General features: G+C 43.3%; 1 protein-coding gene across 2 annotated transcripts in view; it reads right to left on the bottom strand.

The window, feature by feature from the left end:
* The window catches only part of LOC144609083 (cell migration-inducing and hyaluronan-binding protein-like), a 151,286-nt gene that overhangs the window by 11,551 nt on the left and 113,523 nt on the right, over positions 1–26,212 (bottom strand). For both annotated transcript variants that reach the window (XM_078427454.1, XM_078427453.1), the window contains 9 exons: positions 23,456–23,541; positions 22,187–22,318; positions 18,259–18,294; positions 16,787–16,942; positions 12,551–12,731; positions 10,023–10,238; positions 5,218–5,429; positions 4,291–4,476; positions 1,831–2,035 (listed from right to left, as the gene is read on the bottom strand). In XM_078427454.1, coding sequence (XP_078283580.1) covers positions 1,831–2,035; positions 4,291–4,476; positions 5,218–5,429; positions 10,023–10,238; positions 12,551–12,731; positions 16,787–16,942; positions 18,259–18,294; positions 22,187–22,318; positions 23,456–23,541 — 1,410 coding nt within the window. The remainder of the gene's footprint in view (positions 1–1,830; positions 2,036–4,290; positions 4,477–5,217; positions 5,430–10,022; positions 10,239–12,550; positions 12,732–16,786; positions 16,943–18,258; positions 18,295–22,186; positions 22,319–23,455; positions 23,542–26,212) is intronic.

Raw genomic sequence — 26,212 nt, 5'->3', positions numbered from 1 at the left:
CTCATCGTCTGTAAACCCCAAAAGAGAAATGAAAGTGTTGTGGGACCCATGAGGACAGAGGCCCATTCTTGAATGAGGAACAACTATTAGACATGACAGGAGTTGTTGAAGGAAGCTGCAAACATTGGTTCCCAGATGCTTTGATCAAAAGGTTGCATTTCTTGAAGGTTGTGACAGTTAAGAATTCATTGATTTATTCCATGACCTTCATGCAGATGAACACTTTGGCACCAGTAAAGGTAAAGTAGGAAATTGACCCGCTGAATACCAGCCAAACCTCACCATTCATTCTTTTATTTCACTTGATCTTTTTGAAACTTTTCTTTGCATAAATAAACATTGTATCTGCCCAATTAATAATGGCACATTAAGAGTAATTCCTGACATGCCAAGCATTTTCAGATGCGCTGATGTCTTTTACATTGTTTTACTGTTGCAAAATAAAGCATGTCACATCTGATGGTTAAAAAGCCATGCGGGAAAAGGACAGACGAAGAAACGAAAGGACAAAAGAGAGAAATAAAGGCAGAAAAGAGTGGGAGGCAGGAGAGAGAGAATAAAGGGCTTCAGCCTGGGTGACAAAGTGTAGGCATGGGTAGTGCTGGGATTAGCAGTGGCTGTTGGAGGTGATGGAAGCCGATTCTTCTTCTCTTTAATTGGCTGCACACTTTTCCCCAGCTCTGAGATCCCTTTGAGATACATCCAATTAGCCACAGCCAGGTACCCCAGCAATGCTCACACTTACTGTGCCAGCCAAGTTTGGCCCCGAGCCCCTGATCTCAGCACTGAGCGGCTGGACTATAGGCTGTGGTCTATTCGAGCAAACATTTATCCTAATGTATGCACAGATATGTGCGTATGAGTGTTTGGTCTGGAAAACCACGGATTGCATAACAGAACAAAGCAGTACACACGACACCACGTAAGGTCTCACCAAGGCTTTAAACAATTATAATCAAACTTCTTTAAGCATGTGTGTAAGAAGGAACTGCAGATGCTGGTTTAAACCGAAGATAGACACAAAAATCTGGAGTAACACAGCGGGACAGGCAGCATCTCTGGGCAGAAGGAACGAGTGACGTTTCGGGTCGAGACCCTTCAGTCCAAAGAAGGGTCTCGACCCGAAACATCACCCATTCCTTCTCTCCAGAGATGCTGCCTGACCTGCTGAGTTACTCCAGCTTTTTGTGGCTATCTTATTTATGACAGTGTCTTACTGCAATAGATTGTTGAATCTCTACTGTGGATTTTACTGCCTTCCAGAGAGACACTGGGGTCTTTGCCCAGTGGACCTGTATCAATCTGCTATCTTTGTCCGTGTAACTTTGTTTAATAATAATAATAATAATGCATTTTATTTATATAGCGCTTTTCATATACTCAAAGACGCTTTACAGAGATTTAGAGAACATAGGGAAATGAATAAATAGATAAATAAGTAAATATGTAAACGAACAGAGAAAGGAGACAGAAGGTGAGGTGACCTTCAGTGGTTGAAGGCAGTACTGAACAGGTGAGACTTCAGCGATGTTTTGAATGTGGTGAGGGTGGAGGAGTCTCTAACAGTTTGGGGTAGTGAGTTCCATAGGGTGGGAGCAGCGATGGAGAAAGCCCTGTCCCCCCAGGATCTGAGTTTGGTCCGGATGTGGGGGGATAGGAGATTGGCAGCAGCAGAGCGGAGGGTGCAGGTGGGAGTGTGCCTGTGGAGGAGGTCCACAGGTGGCAGATGAGTTATTGCAGCTCAGACAAAAAGTTCAAAGATGCTTCACTCTCACTGTAGTAATTTGAGGATTAAAGGGTAAATATCAGGCCGAGCCTCGAGCAACTTACCAGTTGTGATATTGGTAATTTCTTTGGCATAGGGACATCAACCGTTGGCATTTGGCTGTACTTGGGATATGCTGTCAATACGCAGTCGCTGACCCTACTTTTGTCAGGAATGGAGGCTTTGATCTTTATTCTCTCACAGCCTTGTAACGAGCAGAAAGCAAACGCATGTCGTTTCTTATGGGCTTTCACTTTCAGGAAGAGAAGCCTTTAGGAGCAAGAGATAAATACACTTGTTTGTCAGCCAGCTGCAGCAGATTTATGAAAGCAATCAGTGCTAGACTAATACGTTCATCACATTTTCAAACAGACGAAAACTGTACAAATATAATAAATTTTGACACAGTGTTTAGCTGTACTAACAGGAAAGCTAATGGCTAGAAACTCACATGTACAACATCATAAAGAAAGTGTTGTAGAATGGAGGAGTGCAGGAACCTCGTGGAGGATGGTGATTCCCTGCAATTCTCTACCCCGGAGGGTTATGGAGCTTAGATCATTGGGTATGTAAATGGTTCAATAGTCCAATTGTGCTTTAGCAGAGGCAGGTAAGGCTTTGAACGATCAGGGGATAGATGCGTTACAGGTAACTGGTAGTTTTAGGTTAGAGATTTCATTTTAGAGATACAGCGTGGAAACTTGCCTTTCAGCCCACCGAGTCCACTCCGACTATCGATCACCCATACCCACTAGTTCTATGTTATCCCACTTTCGCATCCAGTCCACATGCATTAGGGGCAATTTATAGAGGCCAATTAACCTATAAACCTGCATGTCTTTGGAATGTGGGAGGACACCCGGGGGAATCCCATGCAGTTCATGGAGAACGTGCAAACTCCATACAGACAACACCTGAGGTCAGGATGGAACCCAGTCTCTGGCACTATGAGGCAGCAGCTCTACTGCTGCGCCACTGTGTTGCCCAATGGTACAGATGAGAAGATAGGACTTAGGCAGATGGGCCTTGATCATATTGATTCGAGGGAGGGAGTGCCTGAGTAGCTGCATAGCCTCTTCCTACTCCACTCTCTTTGTTGTCCTATTGTTTATTGTATCATTATTTGTTGTATTGTTGCATTTATGTGCCTTTCAAGGAATTTTATTGTTCTGTTCTCTGTGAAAACAAATGACGTTTGACCCTAGGTTCTTGTATTTGGAAAAAGCATTGAGGAGACATGCAATCGTGCTTTAAAATCATAAAAATCACACTTGAATTTTTAGTCCAATGGCTGCAGATTGAGAAGTTTAATAATATTTAGATAGCTTTCTTTCACCATGTAGATGCCAGCATCCTGTGCTAAATTATGTGTGGTTTTCTCCCTGCCCGAGATAATCTTGATTACAACAAGGCAATGCAGCAATGGCCAATTTAGACATACATAGATGTTTTAATTAGAAACATCTGCAGATGCTGGAAATCTGGTTGCTCGGTTTGAGGAAGAGAGCAAAATTGGTGGTGTGGTGGACAGTGAAGTAGTTTGTCCACGATTACAAGATCTGGATCAAATGGGAAAGTGGGCAAAGGAATGGCAGATGGAATTTAACTTGGACAAATGTGTGGTGGTGGATTTTGGGGAGTTAAACTTGGACAGGATATTTACAGTGCCTGGCAGGGCCCTGGGGAATGGCGTAGAACAGAGAGAGTTAGGGATGCAAGTACATACTTCCCTGAAAGTGACAATACAGATAGAAAAGGTAGTGAAGTCGTTACATCGCATGCTTATCTTTAATTGGTAGGGGCCCTGAGTAAAGGATTTGGGGACATCGTGTTACAGTTGTGTTAGACGTGGATGCACTAAGGCACTAAGAGTGTTGTGTGCAGTTCTGGTTGCCATATTGTAGGAAGAATGTGAATAAGATCGTGAGGGTGCAGAAAAGATTCACTCGGATGTTACGATGTTAAGTTGAGATTGAATGAGCTGGGATTGTTTTCCCAGAGGCGAAGGAAGCTGAGCGATGACCTTAGAGGTTTATTAAAATCATGATGGGCATTGAAATGGTATCTGGTCACAATCTTTTTCCCAGCGTAAGAAAATGTAAAACGCGAGGGCAGAGGTTTAAGGCGAGGTGGGAAATATTTAAAGAGGAGCACATAGGGGGTGGGGGTGGGGCACAGAGGGTGGTGGATACATGGAATGAACTGCCAGAGGAAGTAGTAGAGATAGGTATAATTACAATGCTTAAAAGACCATCTGAATGGATATATGGATAGGAAAGATTGAGAGGGATGTGGGGCAATTGCTGGCAAATGGGACAACCTCAGGTAGGCAACTTTGTCGGCATAAATGGGTTGGATTGAAGGGCGTGGTTCTGTGCTGCTGCAACTTTATAACTATGAAACAAAAACGGAAAATGCTGGGGATACTCAGCACCTATTGTAAACTCTGTTTCTCCTCAAATGCTGCCCGACCTGCCGAGTATCCCTGGTATTTTGTGTGTCATTTACAAATATGATGGACAAACCCAGTGTCTTCATCGAAGAAATAATAGCTTCTGCTCGAGTGGCCGTGATCCAGGTTGTTCATCTTGTATGTCCTCTGAAAGGTTCCCGTCTTAAACGTCCTTTTTGACAAGCGATTATGGATGTCCGATATTATGCTAAACAAGCTGCCTTTTGGATAACAAAGTCCCACTTGTATCCAGTCATTCCTGGTGTGAATTTCAATGGGGGGGAAAAAAAATCAGTGTTGAATTTGCCAGCTTTTTTTGTATTTCACAATTGTATTTGCATCTCACATCTTGATCAAGGGTAACAAAGAACATTGAATCCAAATCATCCTAAAAACAAACCATCTGTACAGTTTCAATGCAGCTTTAAGTTGTCTACACTGCGATTGCCTCCGAGCCCAATAACATCTGCTCTGACATTGTGCTTGGTAATCTTGCTTGACAATGACAACTTGACTTTATGTCGCATGTTCTATGTAATAGAAATCCAAGTGGCATGGGATTAGCACCAGAAAGAGTCACTGAGTAACAGTTCAATTCTGATTTTATTGAATGGAGGAACTGTGTTGATTTTTGTGTTCTTGTATTCTTAGGTTGTTAACAGTTCATACGTTTTAGGAGCAGAATGAGGCCATTCGGCCCATCAAGTCCACTCCACCATTCATTGCTGATCTATCTTTCCCTCTCAACCCCATTCTCCTGCTGTCGCCCCATAACCCCTAATACCCGTACTAATCAAGAATATGTCAATCTCCGCCTTAAACATATCCATTGACTTGGCCTCCCCAACCATGTTGGTTTGATGCTCTTATGTAATTTTAATTTTAATTTTTTTAGTTAAAAATGTTCAGCCATTTTTAAAGTTGGAGTAGACTCAAAGGGCCGAATGGCCCAATTCAGCTCATGAAAGAATCACAACATGGATCACAAAATACCACTCACTGGTTGAAGTTGATGAGCCATATGGTGATTTCCTGGGGTGCAGGTCCATCCCAGTGCACTGTGTATCCTTTCTGTAGCATCACCACTGGCTGGTACTGCTGGTAATGGGAATGTCTGCCCAGAGCTCCCCTTAAGAAGAGTGGTTTATCGGGATACTCATCTTTAATTATCTTCATCTTCAGCGTTGATGGATGCTTGGCCTGAATGTAAACCTTCCAGCAAAATAAAAACAGTCACGCTGAGAAATGGCAATATATCCTGTAGCTCAGATCAACCTTCTGCTTTTACTTCTCTCAGAGTGAAAAACAAAGCAGTTGCCAGCAATGTCTGGCACAGTCACTGCTCACATCAGAGGTTCAAAGAGGAATGTGCTCAAATTTCTAGCGAGTCTCCAATATATATCCCTTTATAATAGGAAAAGATGGTAAAATATTCCCCATTAAAATATTCCTCCACATGATGTTAGATACACACTGTTGTATAACAGGAGCTCATTTTCAAATCTGAAATTGAGGATAAAATATGTAGCTTATAAACTTTTCAGATCATTCGTCCATTGTGAATGGAGCTAAAAGGTTTAAATTGTAAAATAAATACTCCCGCAACAAGAATGTCAGGTTTTGGTATTTTTATACAGCCAACCCATTTAATTGACCTGCATGGAGCACTATGTGTCGACTTCAGTAAACCATATATTTTTTAAAAAACTCAGTGTTGGGGGTCTGGATCGCACTGCCAAGGGTGGTGGTGGAGGCAGATGCAACAGTGGCATTTACGAGGATTTTGGATAGGCACGAGGAAACACAGGGAATAGAGGGATATGGATAATATACACATATTTCGCTGAACACCTGCGCTCGGTCCGCATTGACCAAACTGATCTCCCGGTGGCCGAGCACTTCAACTCCCTCTCCCATTTCCAGTCTGACCTTTCTGTCATGGGCCTCCTCCAGTGCCATAGTGAGGCCCACTGGAAATTGGAGGAACTGCACCTCATATTTCGCCTGGGCAGTTTGCAGCCCAGTGGTATGAACATCGACTTCTCCAACTTTAGATAGTTCCTCTGTCCCTCTCTTCCCCTCCTCCTTCCCAGATCTCCCTCTATCTTCCTGTCTCCACCTGTATCCTTCCTTTGTCCCGCCCCCCCGACATCAGACTGAAGAAGGGTCTCGACCCGAAACGTCACCCATTCCTTCTCTCCCGAGATGCTGCCTGACCTGCTGAGTTACTCCAGCATTTTGTGAATAAATACCTTTGATTTGTACCAGCATCTGCAGTTATTTTCTTATACTATATGGATAATATACAGGCAGATGAGATCAGTTTAACGTGGAACCATGTTCGGCACAAACATTGTGGGCCGAAGGGCCTATCCTTGTGCTGTATTGCTCTATGCTCTAACAAACAATCTGGAGCCCTTTCACAATTCAATATTAGATGCAGTGCGGAGACTTGTTGGTTAACATTTCCTCGGTTGACTTGATCTTTAAAATGGAATGTGAATTTCACTCAGGATAACAGATATAGTGAATCTTCAACATTACTGTGTAAATGCACCATGACAACCAGCGAACATTGGTTAAGCACAATAATTAGTACAAAGACAGGCAGAGGCAGCTTTTGGAACACGGGAAAGAGGGCAAGTTTGGCCATGGTATCGATGCACAAGGTAGACGCTAAACTTGAGGGGGAGATAAACAATGTTGTCTTGTGTCAGCTGACAATTGAGGACAGACATGGGTAAACAACATGCCACAAGATTAAGATCTCAATGTCAGAGGGACAGTAGGGTGTAGGTTAGAGCAGTAGACAATCAGAAGCTCTGACATGCACAGAATGGCAGTGCTGTGCAAAATGGCCACCCAATCTGTGCTTGGCTTCTCCTATGTGGAGAAGAGTTTATGCACCGTGTTCAGTGCATTAAAGTTGAAGAAGTCCAAATGAATTGTTGATTTACTGAACAGGAAACACCAGGGACTGCAGATGCTGGAGTCTGGTGTAAAAAGGGACCCAGAGTATTTTGGTGATAGGAAAGGATGAAGTAGATGGGTAGGTGGTGCAAGGAAAGGGGCCCTGAGGAAAGGCCCCTATCGGTAGGAAAGGGAAATGGAGTCAGAGAGGTTGTACTGTAAATCTGTGCTGTAAAACTCCATGACTCCATGAGGAAAGTTTGATGGGTGTTAGGGTTAGGAACCAACATGGGCTGATTGAGCAAAGCAATAAATTAGATGTTTAGTTTAGTTTAATTTAGTTTAGAGATACAGCATGGAAATAGGCCCTTCGGCCCATTGAGTCCGCGCCGATCATCAGTCACCTGTACGCACGAGTTCAATTGATGTGATCACATTCAATGGCAGAACAAGTTCGAGTGACTAAATAACCTACAAAATTCTGAAAGAAGTTTATAGTTTTTTTTTTAGACTGTCATTAAAAAACGATAGTGAAGAGGTCAGGTGTAAGTTATAATTTGATTTTGCCAGTTTGGTGAATTGAGACTCGTGGAGCTGCTGAAGAATGTGGAGCCTATTTTGCAGTTGTCCAATTTCTGGTTCTTTGAAATGTGAATGAAAAATATTAATATTTTCAACCATGAATTAAAACCACTTTTTCTCTAACTGAGACAAAGTTGTTTCTGCCTTCAGATGTGTGTTAGGATTCTTGCTCTTCATTTATCCTGCAGTTAGCACCAGCACATGTGTCATGTCTGGGAGTAATCACCACCACATGAGCAGACAGTGAACTTGATGCACTTGGCACCTCCATCAGTTGAAAGTGAATTGAAGAGACCAATATGTCCTGGCAAAAACACAAAGTACTGGAGTATCTCAACGGGTCAGGCAGCATCTCTGGGGAAAAAAAAGAAAATGTGACATTTCGGGTCGCCTTTTCTTTAGATCTCAACCCGAAATGTCACCTATTCCTTTCCTCCAGAGATTCTGCCTGACCCGCTGAGTTACTCCAGCTTTTTGTGTCTTATCTTCGGTTTAAACCAGCATCTGTAGTTCCTTCCTAAACATATTTTAAATGGAGTTGTATTTTATGCTTTTGCATACTCTGTCCTGCTTCAGGTCTGTAGGAGCCATTTATGCTTAATTCAATTACTGTTATTGTGTTATGGCTATGTTTTAATATTTCTAGTTTATGTCTTTCTGGCCTGCTTTGTGGGTGTGACTTAATGCGTAATGGGGAGTGTCTAGATGGGAGGTGGCTAGCGGGGCAACAGAGGTTGTGGGTCAGTTTAGACTCGGAGGATGGTGAGCATACAGTTCTTTACCATGCGCTCGCACCGGTTATATTTGTAAGAACCATATGATAATGACTATACGAATTCTGAGATATTGTTTGAAGAAGAAACAGTTGATAAAGTACGGAAAGTGATGAATTACTCTTTGATTTGTGCTATTGTAATAAAACCCAATTAATGAAGAAAAGAAGTTTGGAAGATTCGTTTTGTCATATCAGGGTGCGACGTGTGCGTAAGCTATAACTACATTTCATCCCCGAGTAGTAATGGCTATCGAAGTGGGACTTTGAGATGATAAAGAAACTGCCATTACAAGGTCATTGTAATGACTCAACAGTGAAATGATTCAATGCAGCTGAGACTCTGGCAGCCGCGTACTTTAACCATAAACGGCATCTTCAAGTTGCCATTGATTAAGGTCAATGTAATTGTTGCTTTAGAGATCTTGAACCCACTCAGGTGCCACTCTACGATACTGACTACACATGGCATCCATGTTGAATAGTTTGTCCCCTGGATTGGCCCTTCCATGTTATCTTTTTCTTTTCCTCATCAATCAGCCAGAAGAAGAAACTGGGATAATGTATAAAAAGGAACTGCAGATGCTGGTTTATACCAAAGATAGACATAAAGTGCTGGAGTAACTCAACAGGTCAGACAACATCTGTGGAGAAAATGGATCGGTGATATTTCAGTTTGGAACCCTTCCTTAAGGCTGATTTTAGGGAGGGGGAGGGGGAAAAGAGACTAGGAAGCAAGAAAAAAACAGGACAGATTCCCCCTCACCCCCTACAATCAGTCTGAAGAAGGGTCCCAACCCAAAACGCCACCTGTCCATTTTCTCCTGAGAAGCTGCCTCACCCGCTGAGTTACTCCAGAATTTTGTGTCACTCTTTAAATGAAACTTGGACTTTGCTAATCAACTCTGAGAATTAGTTCCACGCGACATTGATCCGCCTGATTTCCAACCAAAATGCTGACCTTAGCATTAGAAACTAGTACCACAGAGGAAATAGCAATCTGTGTGTCAAACAGTGGCTTCAGAGGCAACTTTATAAGTTGATGGCACCAATGCAAAACTTGACATAAATGGAATGAGATTCATTCATTTTAATGTGGAAATTTTTCCAGACCATCAGTCAGGCTTGTGATATTTCCACACAGATGCTGCCAAAGCTTTCAACTGAACTTTGCTTCAAGAATTAGTTTGCACCAACATTTTCCTTCATGTTTCTGCGTAGGTGTAATTAAATTATATCCTGTAAAGTCTCATTTGTTATATATATGAAACATTTAAAATTAAACCTTATATTCAATTATCAGACACAATCATCACATCAGGTACTTAATATCACAAACGGAAATCGTGGGTATGCTTCTGAAAGGTTTGCTGTAGGAATAGAGAGCTACTTTTCTTGGCCTGTGCAATTGTAATGTTATTTCTGCCGTCACTGCTCTTATTAAGCAGTGCAAAGTTTAAAATAGGCAACTGCGTTAATTGATAGCCTTTGGCCTTGCAGCGAAATTCAGAACGAAGGATAACCGGAGTTATGACCGTTACCTGTGCATAGTGACCACTGCAGATAGCAGATCGCCAGTCTGGGACATCAATGCAATCTGAATGTCTGAGGAGCCAGTTATCATGCTTAACGATATAGGCTCCAGGATACTCTGACACCGAGCCGTCCACATCATGTAGGATTGCTGTTTTATCACCATCCAAATCCAAGTGATTGAACCAGTGGCCTGGCTCACCAAAGAAGACTCGTGATGTGATCTTAAAGGTGGAGACAAACAAGTGTTACATAGAACATGGAACAGTACCAAAGATACTAGAGGAGCAAGATGAACCACTCCGTTGAAATCGCCTATACTGGAGTGTTGTACGTAAAGGAGCGTAACGTCCGCCATTTTAGTAAGCAAAACCCGCTGTTTGTTATGCCTCTCGCAGTGTAATCAGCGTTTTGGGGGAACAGTATGTGCAATGATACCATAAAAACGCAGAATATATCTCATCTATCAATTCACAGATTTTTGTTATTTTTCTTTTTAAATGTTTCTGCAAGTTTCTGCCTACTTAAAATGGCACCATGACATATTACAGTTTTTAGGGTCGAGTGGTCTATCTTGCTCTGCTCTATTATCTTTGAACAGTACTGCACAGGATGGGCCCTTCAGCCCACAATGTTTGTGCTGAACATGTTAAACTGATCTTATCTGCCTGTGCATGATCCATATTCCTCTATACCTTGCACTTCCACGTGCCTATCTAAAGGCCTCCTGCACGCCACAATCATATCTACACCATCACCCCAAGCAGTGAGTTCCAGGTCACCACCACTCTCTGTGAAAAAAAAAATCTTGTCCTGCACATCTCCAATAAATTCCCCCGCTCTCAACTTATAGCTATGCCCTCTAGTCTTGGGCATTTCCACCGTGGGGGAAAAAGGTTTTGACTGTCTACCCTATCTATGCATTGATAAATTTATATACTTTGATCAAGTCTCCCCTCAATCTCTAACGTTCCAGACAAAACAATCCATGTTTATCCAACCTCTGATTGTAGCTGAAACCCACTATTCCAGGCAGCATTCTGGTCATGCACATGCTGGACGAAAAATTATTTACGTAACTCGAGCAACATTCATCAATTCAGGACATGCTAAAGCTACGAAGAAAGGTGACAGAAAAAGACATGGCCATACCCAATATTACAATTAATATATATTCTACGTAGAAATCTGCCCTTTGCTCAACCCAGATTTATTCTAATTCTACATCACGATCCATCATAAAGCATGGAGATAAGCTCTTTGGTTCAGCATGCTGACCATCAAATATCCATCTATACCAATCCCAGGGAAATCCAAGTGCTAATTCAAGAATTTCTTAAGTATTGTGAGTATAAGTCTCCATCATCACTTTAGGCAGTGCATTCCAGCTTTCAACACCCTTTGCATGCAAAAATTCATCCTAAAATCCCCTCTAAATCTGCTTCTCCTTGCTCCAAATGTATCATCTCAGAATGTAGATTCTCCTGCTTTAAGGGAAAAGTTCTCACTATTTACCCAATCTATGCTTCTCATATATTTTTAACTCAAATCAGGCCCCCTCAACCTTCCTTGCTCCAAAGAAAATAAACTACCATTATGAGTCTCCCTGTATAACCGAAGTGTTCTATTCCAGGCAACATCCAGGTGAATCCCCTCTGCAACTTCTTCAGTGTAATCATGCCCTTCCTATAGTGTGGTGACCAGGATGGTACATAGTACTCCAGCTGTTGCTCAAAACAATGTTTTATAAAGTTATATCATATCTTCCCTGCTCTTAAAATCCATGCAATAGCTAATGAAGGAGAGTATTCCATGTACACCCTATTTAATGGCCTCAGTTTTGTTCATCTCAATCAGGTCCTCCTCAGCCCCCAATGCTCCAAAGAAAATAAAGCCAATAGTCACTTCCCCTTCATGTTGTTTTGGTCAGAGTATCTTCAATTAAAGTTAGCTGCAGCTACCTGTTCCAGTTATGTGCAGTGGGCGATGGAGGAGTTCAGAATCCAAAGTAATAATGTGAAATACATCACAAAAGCAAAACAAACAGATGACTTTCAATATAGAAATGGTCATTTTGTTGGTTTATAATCATCACAACTAGAGTTATCATTCTGCAACAGGAAGTTCAAATGATTGCACCCCAGACCATCTTGACAACAGTCCATCATTCTGGGTAAAAGACTGTGCATTCACCCTATCTATTCCCCTCATGATCATATACACCTCCATAAGATCACCCCTCAGCCTCCTACGTTTCAATGAATCAAAACCTCGCCTGCCCAACATCGCCCTGCAGCTTAGTCCCTCAAGTCTTGGCAACATCTTCGTAAATCTTCCAGATATATGTTCCTTTAACTCTTAGTAAAGGAACATCCATCGTAAAACCCTTGCTTTATCATTGCCATTACCGAACAGTATTTCTTAGTGTTAATAATTTCTGTAGATATTTTATCATTCAAAATACCCCTGCTGAATACGCAATTTTTGTATTCGTTGACCTAATCATGAATAGAGGTACTAAAATCAGAAGACCTACCGGGACGTCTTGGAATGTGATGTTGGTCATGTTGTTATTTGGACAGGTCTGCCATGAGTTGTTGAATCGGAACCCAATAGCACTGGTGTGACGACCGTCCAGAGCAACAAATTTACGGAAGGTACAGTTCTCTACGTTTATTGGGCCATCGTAGATCTGCATGCCTCGCATTGGAAACGTCCTAGAAATGGGGAAAGAAAATAAAATGGTTTGGAATGCAAGGAAGCTGGAGGGAGTGGGTTAACGAAGTGAAGCATCGAAGGGGCTGTGTGACAATGTCTCGTACAACTGTAACATAACATCCCAACTTCTAGACTCAATACCCTGACCGATGAAGGCCAATGAAATGAAAACCTTCCTGACTACCCTATCTACCTGTGACGCTACTTGTAAAAATAATCCAATTGTCCTGCCGTGTGTGTTTCACTCTCAGAGCAATCTCGCGAATACCATTTCAACAGTGGCATTTAAGAGGCTTTTGGATGGGCACATGGATACGCAGGGAATGGAGGGGTATGATCCATGTGCAGGCAGAGGAAATTAGATTAACTGGGCAGCATGTTCAGCAGAGACATTGGGGCTGAAGGGCCCGTTCCTGTGCTGTAGTGCACTATGTTCTATGAAGTGCAGTGTTTAACCCTTTCCATGGTTCAATTCATTTGGCACAAAACCTGTGAACTTATTCTGTTGCTTCGTACCTGCTCATCAGGGTAAAGCAATTTATAAAAGCACACAGATTGGGCATAATTTATGAATAACACATATCTTAAATACGGACTATGCAAAGTGCCCTTTGGTGCAGTGAAATAGAATACTATCCAAATGTAGTGCAATTGCAACAGAATCGTTCTTACGATGAAAGAGGGTCAATAGGTTTGAAGGGAAAGTATTTTCCTTTGAGAAAAGAAATAAGAATATCATCCTATTCCTATTAAAACAATTTAAGAAGCACTTGTACACAGAAGGAAGCAAAAATCAAATAATAAAAATACCCAGTAGAAAATACAAAACACAGCAGGTCAGGCAGCATACCTGGAGAGGGAGACAAAGTTGACATTTTGGGGCATAGATAATTGTCAGAACTGGGAAAGTGAAGAAACAAATTATTCTGCAACTCAAAACTTTCTTTTTTCCAACATTTTCTGTTTAAAAAAAATATATAGCAAACATCTAGAATTCAGTCCCCAGTTCTGCTTTTCTGAGGCAATCGGATTGTTTCATATTTATTATTCATACTTCATATTTCCTTAGAATCTTACAGTCTTAGAGTCTACATGCCGACCACGATGCCCCATCTCCACTAGTCCCATTGTTTGGTCCATATCACTCTAAACCTTTCTTATCCATGCACCTGTCAAAATATTTGTTAAATGTTGTTATAGTGCCTGCCTTAATTACCTCCTCTGGCAGCTGGTTCCATATACCCACCACCCTCTGTGAAAAAGTTGCCCTTCAGGTCCCCTCTCACCTAATACCTATGTCCACTGGTTCTTGATTCCCCTACTTTGGGTAAAAGATTCTGTGCATTCTCCCAATCTCTTCCCCTCATGATTTTATACACCTCTATAAGATCAGTATTCAGCCTCCTGCACTCCAAGGAATAAAGACCTAGTCTGTCCAGCCTCTCCTTATAGCTCAGGCCCACGAGTCCTGGCAACATCCTCATAAATCTTCTCTGCACTCTTTCCAGCTTAACAACATCCTTCTAATAGCAGGGTTGACCAAAACTGGACACAATACCGGAAATGCGGCCTCACCAACGTCTTGCACAACGGTAACATGGCAACCCAACTTCTACACTCAATACCCCATCCGATTAAGGCAAATGAACCAAAAGCTTTCTTGACCACCCCATCTACCTGTAATGCCCCTTATAAAAAGCTGGTATATGGCCTATTGAGTCTGGCATTCTCAGAGCAATCCCACTAATCCAATCTCACCCTAATTTCTTTATAACCTATTCCCTGTCACATACCCATCACCCACCCCGATTCCCCGACCACCCAGCTACACAAGAGGCAAATTTACAGGGGGTAGTTAACATACAAACCAACACATCTTTGGTTGTGGGAAGAAACCGGTGCATTTGAAGGAACCCTGCACAAACTTGGAATATGTGCAACCTTTGCACAATCAACATTTAAGGTTAGGATCATATCTGGGTAGCTGGAGCTGTGACCATCGGTTGACCCCTACCTGAACCTTTGAAGATCATTACTGTTGGATTTTTGTTGCTGAAGGGTGTCACAGATGTGGAGCTAAGGGGGTTAGTGGAACTGAGGCACAGCTTAAACATAATCTACTTGAAAGCTGCAGCAGAGTCAATGACTGATTAGGTATTCCTGCTCTGGTGTCCCAATGGTTGGATAGGTCACAATCCCCCATTGCGTGCAGAATCCCACTTGATAAATACAGTGGTAGTGTGTCAACTCACAGTGAGGGGAACTTACTTCCAGCTGCATTAAATCATATCTTGAAAGCAACATGAAAGTCAGAGAAGTACTTTAATACACGAGTGAGTAGATGACCTAGTCACCCTAAGATCTCTAGTGGCCAGAGATCCTAGGGTGATGGAGGAACTCAAGGAAATTCACATTAGGCAGGAAATGGTGTTGGGTAGACTGATGGGACTGAAAGCTGCTAAATCCCCAGGGCCTGATGGTCTGCATCCCAGGGTACTTAAGGAGGTGGCTCGAGAAATCGTGGACGCATTGGTGATCATTTTCCAATGTTCTATAAATTCAGGATTAGGTCCTGTGGATTGGAGGGTAGCTAATGTTATCCCACTTTTTAAGAAAGGAGGGAGACAGAAAACAGGAAATTATGGACCAGTTAGTCTGACATCAGTGGTGGGGAAGATGCTGGAGTCAATTATAAAAGACGAAATTGCGGAGCATTTGGATAGCAGTAACAAGATCGTTCCGAGTCAGCATGGATTTACGAAGGGGAAATCATGCTTGACTAATCTTCCGGAATTTGTTGAGGATGTAACTAGGAAAATTGACAGGGGAGAGCCGGTGGATGTAGTGTACCTTGACTTTCAGAAAGCCTTCGACAAGGTCCCACATAGGAGATTAGCGGGCAAAATTAGAGCACGTGGTATTGGGGGTAGGGTACTGACATGGATAGAAAATTGGTTGGCAGACAGAAAGCAAAGAGTAGGGATAAATGGGTCCCTTTTGGAATGGCAGGCAGTGATTAGTGGGGTACCGCAAGGCTCGGTGCTGGGACTGCAGCTATTTACAATATACATTAATGACTTGGATGATGGGACTAAAAGTACCATTAGCAAACTTGCAGATGATACAAAGCTGGGTGGCAATGTGAACTGTGAGGAAGATGCTATGAGGTTGCAATGTGACTTGGACAGATTGTGTGAGTGGGCGGATGCATGGCAGATGCAGTTTAATGTAGATAAATGTGAGGTTATCCACTTTGGTGGTAAGAATAGGAAAGTAGATTATTATCTGAATGGTGTCAAGTTAGGAAAAGGGGACATACAACGAGATCTCGGTGTCCTAGTGCATCAGTCACTGAAAGGAAGCATGCAGGTACAGTAGGCAGTGAAGAAAGCCAATGGAATGTTGGCCTTCGTAACAAGAGGAGTTGAGTATTGGAGCAAAGAGGTCCTTCTGCAGTTGTACAGGGCCCTAGTGAGACTGCACCTGATGTACCGTGTGCAGTTTTGGTCTCCAAATTTGAGGAAGGATATTCTGGCTATTGAGGGCGAGCAGCGTAGGTTCACTAGGTTAATTCCCGGAATGGCGGGACTGTCATATGTTGAAAGACTGGAGCGACTTGGCTTGTATACACTGGAATTTAGAAGGATGAGAGGGGATCTTATTGAAACATATAAGATTATTAAGGGGTTGGACACGTTAGAGGCAGGAAACATATTCCCAATGTTGGGGGAGTCCAGAACCAGGAACCACAGTTTAAGAATAAGGGGTAGGCCATTTAGAACGGAGATGAGGAAAAACTTTTTCAGTCAGAAAGTTGTAAATCTGTGGAATTCTCTGCCTCAGAAGGCAGTGGAGGCCAATTCTCTGAATGCATTCAAGAGAGAGCTAGATAGAGCTCTTAAGGATAGCGGAGTCAGGGGGCATGGGGAGAAGGCAGGAACAGGGTACTGATTGAGAATGATCAGCCATGATCACATTGAATGGTGGTGCTGGCTCGAAGGGCCAAATGGTCTACTCCTGCACCTATTGTCTATTGACTCATTGAGTTACTTACTGTCCCTTGGGAAGAGCTCGTCCACTGTGATCTAAGCCGCCGGGACCCCAGAAAAGGTTGTCTGGCATCTCTGTTCCACGGTTTTCACTCTCTCCAACAAACAACGAGTTCTTTATCTCCTGTTTGGCCCCATCATCATCTGGAAAAGTTCCACCACTGGAAACAGAAACGTTAAATGTCAGTTTGGCTCCATTATCGGGAGTCTTACCTGCAAGCCAAAGGATTGTTAGTAATGGGACAAACTGGTTGGGTCTGTGTGGGTGTTGTGCTGAAGGAGAGTTGTATTCGAGATGTCATCTTCTGCATGCAGCGTTAAAGTCTGTTCAGAGGGGATGTAAAAGATCCAGACCATTTATCAAAACATAACAAGGGATTTTCTTGGTAGTTTGCATAACACAATGCAAAATTCTCACTGTCCATTTTTTGTTAATCCCACTGTGTTCAGTTTGTTTATACCACAAGAATGGGTATTCTTCAAAATAAATCCACTCCATAGGATATAGTAAGCCACTATAAATAAAGCCAACTTTACCTCATGTTTCAGAAGTGCCTCTTGACACTGTCTTTGACAGAATTGGATGCCATGGCGCACGACTCTTTAAATGTATAGAAATGTATAAGAAATTTGAGATAGGGTTGAGACCCTTCTTCAGATCTAGTCCTGTTCTCCAGAGATGCTGTCTGACCCACTGAATTACTCCAGCTTTTTGTGTCTATCTATCTTCGGTTTAGACAAGCATCCTACACATGTATGAGTAATTTGTTTCTCAGTGCAATCCCAATAGTTTTGTTCTGAGCCCCACTTTGTTGCCCTCTGGACTCTCCTTCCATTGTCTGTTCTTTAAGGTATTTTCTCTATTGGAGATGATTCTGTTCTACATTCATCACTTTTCTTTGGACCTCACCTCCATTGTCGTCTGTCTCTCCTCTTTGATCCCTCCCTTATGATCTCTGGTCTTTGTCTCTGTTTCAATGGATAGGTGCTCCTCTCAACTCTCTAATATTTCTTCAATACCTCCCTGTTTGTGTTTAGTGCCTGGGCTACTTAAACTCTTGCTAATTTGATCTCTGTCTTTATGTACAAATTCTCATCTCCATCAATTTTTCAATCATCCAATAATCTTCAGAGATATAACAATTATTTTCTTAGCATCGCTGCCAGTCCGTTTTGCTGCACCATCAGCATTCCTAAGACTTCCCTGCAATCTTAATTGCCTGCTGGACCCTCAATTTTAATCCTTTATCATGATCTCTTAAAAATTGAAAACCAGTTTTGTTTTACATAGACACAGCGATTGCAGACGCTGGAATCTTAATCAAAAAAACAAAAGACTGGTGGAACTCAGCAGATTAGGCAGTATCTGTGAATGGAATGAACAGATGACATTTTGGGTCAGGACTTTTCTTCATTCTGATCCAAACTGACACAGACTGTTTTATTGAAATGGCTTTCAAAAACCACAAGTGCTTACCTTGCAAGTGTCAATCCAATTCCATTGTCAGAAAACCTAAGGAAAAAGACAAACAGAGTAAAAGATCACAGAGTCTCACAGAGAGATACAGCATAGAACTAACTAAGCCCTTCGGTTTACAAACCCCTCCCCCATACAACATGAATTCTACAATATTTTTCTTCAGGCCTAAGGTTTTAAATCAAACAGGGCTAAATGGATATCGCAGTACCAGATCACAGTGTCAAAGTTTGCTCCTTGCAACAATAAATCTGGCTGTGCCCTCTAGTGGTGGACATTTCCATCCTGGGAAAAAAAGACTGACCATCTAATAATAATAATAATAATGCATTACATTTATATAGCGCTTTTCAAACACTCAAAGACGCTTTACAGGGAGGTGGTCTTTGTAGGCTTGGGAGTGAATTGTGAGACCTGTTTTGTTGCGGAGTCTTTCAAGTTGGCGGGCATGAGTTTTCATCATGCGGAGTTCGGGGGTAAACCAGGGAGCAGAGTGGGTGAAGGAAACTGTTTTGGTTTTTATAGGTGCAAGCTGGTCGAGGCAGGAGGAGAGAGTGTGGTTGTAGTAGTCAGTGAGGTCAGAGGGGCTGTGGAGGTCAACGAAGGGAGAGGCGGACATTATTTCGGAGAGGGAGGATGAGAGCGAGGTAGGTGAAACAGAGTTCAGCTTACGGAAGTTGATTTTGCGTTTTTGCCTTGGAGCTGGGGTGGGAATGTTGACAGACATGGTGATGGCTAAGTGATCAGAGAGGGTTGGGTCGGAGCCAGAGAGGTGATGTAGATTTAGTCCAGTGGAGCAGACAAGGTCCAGAATGTGCCCACGGTTATGGGTGGGAAAATTGACGTGTTGAGTGAGGTTAAAGCAGTTGAGTATTTCAGTGAAGTCAGCGGTTATTGTGGAGTCAGTGGAGTCCATATGGATGTTGAAATCACCGAGGAGGAGGATTGAGGGGGAGAGAGAACAGAGCTGGGTCAGAAAGTCAGAGAAGTCAGAAAGGAATGATGGGTGTGGTTTGGGAGGGCGGTAAACAACTGCCATGACTAATTGTGTGTGGCCAGAGAGTTTGAAAGCCAGGTGTTCAAATGAAGGAGCAGATGAGATGGAGATGAGGCTGATCTTGAAGTCCTGTCGGTGAATTACGGCAATCCCACCACCTCGGCCCTCCGAGCGTGGTTTATTGATGTAGGAGTATCCGTTGGGTGTAGTGAGGTTGAGTGGGAGGTAGTCCAGAGGTTGTTGCCAGGTTTCAGTCATACAGAGGAAGTCCAGTTTATTTTCCAGGATGAAGTCATTCAGAATGTGGCTTTTATTGTTGAGGGACCGGATATTGAACCGAGTGAGCTTCATGTTGCTTTGTATGGTGTGGATGGACACGGGTGATTTAGCCAGGGTTTGCAGACAGGGGGCGCGCTCGTGTGCGTTATTGTGATGACGTAATCGACGAGTGGAAGTCCGCTCAGCTGACCAGAGTGTAGGGATGGAGTGACCGGTCTGGGAGTAAGCAAACTTGTGACCGGAGCCTCTGTGGATGTATCTGGGTCGTCGTAGAAGTCCGTGGTTGATGATGGCAGAGATGCATGGCGGAGTGGAGTGGTTGTTGAGCTGGAGCAGCCTCGCAGCGAAGTACTTCAGTGCCATGCCAGGCAGGAGCGAAGGAGCACAGAGCCCGGAGAAGTTAGCCGGCTACCGCGGGCTAGCACATCACAACAGGCACAACAGGCTGATCCAGAGCATGGCCTATGAGGAGGACCGAGGAAGCTAAGCAGCCCAAGGGTTAATAGGGAGCTGAGGACGTGCAGGCAGAGGAGGTAGCTGGGCAGCTGATAGCGTTAGCAACTAGCGAGTAACCTGCAGCTCGATGACTGCAGCGGTGGCTAGCAGGGAGCTAGCTAGCTGTCCAGGTAACCCACAGGAGAGCAGTCCAAGCCAGCAGAGACAGGAGCACAGACAGGAGTGAGAAGTCCAAGGGTGCGGAGGCAGCGGAGGCAACGGTGATAGAGCTGGGCAGATGATGCCAGGAGGGTCAAGCAGAAGGATTAGTCCAAGCAGAAGGATTAATGCAAACAGAGAAAATCTTCCCAAAAACAGCAAAATTATTACAAACAGAGAAGTGGTGAGAAGCGGCGAACAAACAACACCAGCGTCCTCTCACGTCACTTCCTATCTATCCTATCTATGCATCTCATCATTTTATATACTTCTATCAAGTCTTCCCTCAACCTCTGAGGTTCCAGAGTTAAACAATCAAAGTCTATCCAATCTCTCCCTGCAGCTGTTAATCATTGCCCCTTCATTTTTGGCAACAATTGAGAGCTCAGGGCCTCAATGTATGACCTTGCAACTGATTGGAATGAAGCCAATTCCAGTTTGAAAGCAGCCTCTTTCAGCTGGTCTGCCCTTCAAACACAAAAGTAGAGTTCCACTAATGTCTTAGGATCTCAACTGACAGATCTGAGCAGAATTATTTGTAGCTAGCCTAATTTATAGTATTTCATTATTTTTATGGGCTCCAAATGCGAACACACATTGTTTGGGATCTATAAAAATAAGCCGGGCCATCCCCACCCAGGATGTGCACACTCTCTGATTGCCAGCATTTCTCAACACCAAGACGGCACTGTGCTGCTGTTTGTTCACTCCACTGAGTTGGATGGCTCAATCTGCTGAGGTACATCTGGTAGTGTTGGTCTTTGGCCAGAGAATAATGTGGATGAGTTGGTAATATGATCAGAGCAATGGCAGATGGAATTTAATAAGGTGATATACTTTGGGAGGACCAATGCAAGGATATACAGAATGAATGGTCAAATCCCAGGGAGTATTGATCTCAGCCTGCATGTCCAATGATAGAGCTCTTAAGGTTAGCGGAGTCAGGGGGTATGGGGAGAAGGCAGGAACGGGGTACTGATTGAGAATGATCAGTCATGATCACATTGAATGGCTGTGCTGGCACTAAGGGCCGAATGGCCTCCTCCTGCACCTATTGATTCCTGAAACCAGCAAGCCAGGTAGGTAAGGTCGTAAGGTAATCATATAGAATATAATTTAAGAACAAGGAGATTTGGGTTTAATTTGATAAAACAATTGGAGTATTGAGCGTAGTTCTGGTCACCCCATTACGGAAATATGTGTAACACAAAGGTTGAGGGGAGACTTGATAGAAGTACAGTATATAAAATTATGAGAGGCATAGATAGGGTAGATAGTCAGAACCTTTTTCCCAGAGGGTGGAATTGCCCAACACCAGGGGGCATGCTGGGGATTTACTAGGAACCTGGATGAATGCACTGAAGAATATTGAAAAAAGTAACTGCAGACGGAATTAAATAGAATAGCGGATTGAAGCAGGACTGGATATGAAAGAAATGCTGAAATTTGGTTCAAAGTGTAAAGATTGGAATAATTTGAGTGAGGCAATGAGAAGCTCTCAAAACTCAACTGTGTTTTATAGATGTATCAGTAATATGTGTTTTGAGAATGGCTGTTAGTTAGGGTCCTTTTAGTCGACAGGAAGAATGAGTGGTCAATTGAGTAACTTGCACAGTTCACCCTACAGATTTGGTCCTGCAACCGTCTTCATTTGTATAGAGCTTTAAATCACTCCACCTTTCCCTTTGCAGGACTCTTCAAAACCCAGCTCCAACCAACTTCTTTTCCCCCTCTGCACTATTATCTTGGACTGGGCTCCTACGAAACAGTAAAGGATGCTTTACTAACTAGAAGAATTATATTGGTGCAAGTTGTTGCTCTATCTGATAAACCTATGCGGATGTCAAGCCAAAGGGATGCATTTTGTAAATGTCATTGTACTGAAGTAACTGGAGATACTTTTAGTCTGCAGTGTGCAGAATACTCAAATTTAAAACACATTGCAAACAGTTAAAACTTATTGATTCAGCATTCGTAAGAGTTTGAAGTGGAACTCACTGGCAGTCCTCCAACCACACGTCCCCACCTCGAAGCCAGGCGCCATGGTCCTGGTTTTTATATGCAATATAATTCTTGATTAAAGCAGGTTCTCTTGGCCTGTAAGGGTCAGCTCCTGCATGAGGGCTGTACCTAAAGACATAGGGCAACATTAATCACTTTCAGTGCTATGAAATTAAACATAGATCTTTTCATGAGTGAAACGTGGTATTGATCATATCCAAGTTATTTTGAATCATTGGATAAAGTCAATTGGGTTCTTGCAGTCATTGGCATTATTCCATTTTCTGTGTCATGGATATACGTAATGATGGCGTTCTGGGCACCCAACTCCTTTTTACCTCGGGCATTTCCCACCCGAAAAGAAGGCACAAAATGCTGGAGTAACTCAGAGGGAAAAGCAGCATCTCTGGAGAGAAGGAATGGGTGATGTTTCGGCTTGAGACCCTTCTTCAGGCTTCATCTGCTCCACTGCGAAATCTCCTCACTGTATGCCTACTTTGAAGAAGTACTCCTCTCTCCGACGAGAGTTCTGCAACACCCTCTTTCGCTGCTCCCCTTCCCCGATTCCCTCCTGCTTTACCCATACACTCCAACCTTCAGGGATTGCACTCAACCTTTTCCTTGCCATGCCTACCATCAACCTTCCCCAGGAGCCAATGCCAAACAACTGCCCCCTCCCCCTCTCCTCTTCCAGGCTGATTTCCCCGCTTCTCTTACTCTCGTTCCTAGCCCTCACTCAATTTCCCTGCCACACAACAAGCCCACACAAGGAAGTTTACTCTCCAATTCCCAGCTGCAGGGTCCCAAGATCCAGCTTTTGGCTACGTCTCTAATCAGACTTATGGCCGACTTCCCAAGCCGTGGGAGAGGAGATTTGGGTACTGCATTTTCACCTGTAAAAAAATATGGTCTTTTATAATCGGCTGCACAGACATCTATTGAGGCAGGCCAACAACTAAAATGGTCACTAGTCCACTGCATGAGATCATAAGAAACAGGTGTTAGGCCATTCAACCTGCTCTCCCATTTAATAAGATTATGGATGACCTAATCTTCACCTCAGTAGCACTTTCCCCATCTCTCCTGACTCTCTCTCTCTCTCAATGTCTATTGTTTTCTTCCTTGAATGCAATTAATAACTTCACTTCCACAGCTCTCTGGGAATGGCATCTATGCCATTTAGCAGTCTGATGCACAGTTGCCCCCGGTGAGATAGCTTTCAAACTCTTTCCCTCTTCATCAATGCTTGCTTTGTCAGGAACTCACCTTGCGCCAACTAGTGAGAGGAACGGCCTCTTGTCCCTTGCATTAGCTTCAGTTGTCTTCACCCCATTATCAATGATCATCCCAGCCTGAGAAACAAAATTCAAAATGCACTTAAGGTGCAGAATTCAAAGTGGTTTTTAATCAACATGTTTCAATGATGATTCTGAAGGTTGAACCAGATCCACAACACACGCAGCATGACATGGACTGTCTTTATAATGGGCAATCTACTGTGTGGTGATAAAAAGCACCAGCATTTACCCGTTTACAACTAACAAGGTTGTGGGCCATCTCAATTAGGGCGGGCTCTACATTAGATTTTATACTTTACATATACAGTGCAGAAACAGGCCCTTCGGCCCACCGAGTCCATGCTGACCAGCGATCACCCCGTACACTAACACTACCCTACACACCAAGGACAATTTTGCAATTTTTACTGAAACCAATTAACCTGCAAACCAGTATGTCTCTGGAGTGTGGGAAGAAAACAGGGCACCGGAGAAAACCCAAGTGGTCACAGGGAGAATGTGCAAACACAGGGAGAATGTGCAAACAGCACCCGTAGTCAGGATCAAACCCGGGTCTCTGACGCTGTGAGGCAGCAACTCCACCGTTGATGTACAAAAGGGACGGGTTACATCTTAACAGCAGGGGGACAAACATTCTGGCAGACAGGTTTGCTAGTGCGACACCTGTGGCTTTAAACTAAGTAGTGGGGGGGGGAGGGGTTAACAAATTGTGAATATGAAGATGAGGTAAAAGGGAATACAGGAGATATTGCAAAAGACTCTCGGAAGAATGGGAACAGAAGTTCTAGAGGGGAAAAGAAATTAAGGGCAGGGCCAATTGTGACCGATGTGAGAGGGGAGGTAAATACAGAAGTTAAAGTGTTGTACTTAAATGCGCGTAGTATAAAAAATAAAGTGGATGAGCTTGAGGCTCAGTTAGTCATGGGCAAGTATGATGTTGTAGGGATCACTGAGACATGGCTACAAGAGGACCAGGGCTGGGAACTGAATATTCAGGGGTACACAACGTATAGAAAAGACAGACAGGTGGGCAGAGGGGGTGGGGTTGCTCTGATGGTAAGGAATGATATTCATTCCCTTGCAAGGGGTGACATAGAATCAGGAGATGTTGAATCAGTATGGATAGAAATGAGAAATTGTAAGGGTAAAAAGACCCTAATGGGAGTTATCTATAGGCCCCCAAACAGTAGCCTCGACATAGGGTGCAAGTTGAATCAGGAGATAAAATTGGCGTGTCAAAAATGTAATGTTACGGTGGTTATGGGAGATTTCAACATGCAGGTAGACTGGGAAAATCAGGTTGGAAATGGACCCCAGGAAAGAGAGTTTGTAGAGTGCCTTCGAGATGGGTTCTTAGAACAGCTTGTACTGGAGCCTACCAGGGAGAAGGCAATTCTGGATTTAGTGTTGTGTAATGATCCTGATCTGATAAGGGGACTAGAGGTAAAAGAGCCATTAGGAGGCAGTGATCACAACATGATAAGTTTTACTCTGCAAATGGAAAGGCAGAAGGGAAAATCAGAAGTGTCAGTATTACAGTATAGCAAAGGGGATTACAGAGGCATGAGGCAGGGGCTGGCCAAAATTGACTGGAAGGAGGCCCTAGCAGGGAAGACGGTAGAACAGCAATGGCAGGTATTCCTGGGAATAATGCAGAGGTTGCAGGATCAATTTATTCCAAAGAGGTGGAAAGACTCTAAGGGGAGTAAGAGACACCTGTGGCTGACAAGGGAAGTCAGGGACAGCATAAAAATTAAGGAGAGGAAGTATAACATAGCAAAGAAGAGTGGGAAGACAGAGGATTGGGACTCTTTTAAAGAGCAACAAAAGTTAACTAAAAAGGCAATACGGGGAGAAAAGATGAGGTACGAGGGTAAACTAGCCAATAATACAAAGGAGGATAGCAAAAGGTTTTTTAGGTACGTGAAGAGGAAAAAAATAGTCAAGGCAAATGTGGGTCCCTTGAAGACAGAAACAGGGGAATTTATTATGCGGAACAAAGAAATGGCAGACGAGTTAAACCGTTACTTTGGATCTGTCTTCACTGAGGAAGATACACACAATCTCCCAAATGTTCTAGGGGCCAGAGAACCTAGGGTGATGGAGGAACTGAAGGAAATCCACATTAGGCAGGAAATGGTTTTGGGTCGACTGATGGGACTGAAGGCTGATAAATCCCCAGGGCCTGATGGTCTGCATCCCAGGGTACTTAAGGAGGTGGCTCTAGAAATAGTGGAAGCATTGGAGATCATTTTTCAATGTTCTATAGATTCAGGATCAGTTCCTGTGGATTGGAGGATAGCAAATGTTGTCCCACTTTTTAAGAAAGGAGGGAGAGAGAAAACGGGTAATTATAGACCAGTTAGTCTGACATCAGTGGTGGGGAAGATGCTGGAGTCAATTATAAAAGACGAAATTGCTGAGCATTTGGATAGCAGTAACGGGATCATTCCGAGTCAGCATGGATTTACGAAGGGGAAATCATGCTTGACAAATCTACTGGAATTTTTTGAGGATGTAACTAGGAAAATTGACAGGGGAGAGTCAGTGGATGTGGTGTACCTCGACTTTCAGAAAGCCTTCGACAAGGTCCCACATAGGAGATTAGTGGGCAAAATTAGGGCACATGGTATTGGGGGTAGGGTACTGACATGGATAGAAAATTGGTTGACAGACAGAAAGCAAAGAGTGGGGATAAATGGGTCCCTTTCGGAATGGCAGGCAG

The sequence above is a fragment of the Rhinoraja longicauda genome, chromosome 33, assembly GCF_053455715.1.
Source record: "Rhinoraja longicauda isolate Sanriku21f chromosome 33, sRhiLon1.1, whole genome shotgun sequence".
Classification (NCBI taxonomy): Eukaryota; Metazoa; Chordata; class Chondrichthyes; order Rajiformes; family Arhynchobatidae; genus Rhinoraja; species Rhinoraja longicauda.
Note: the sequence above shows the minus strand (reverse complement) of the source record. Positions and strands in the feature narration are given on the sequence as shown.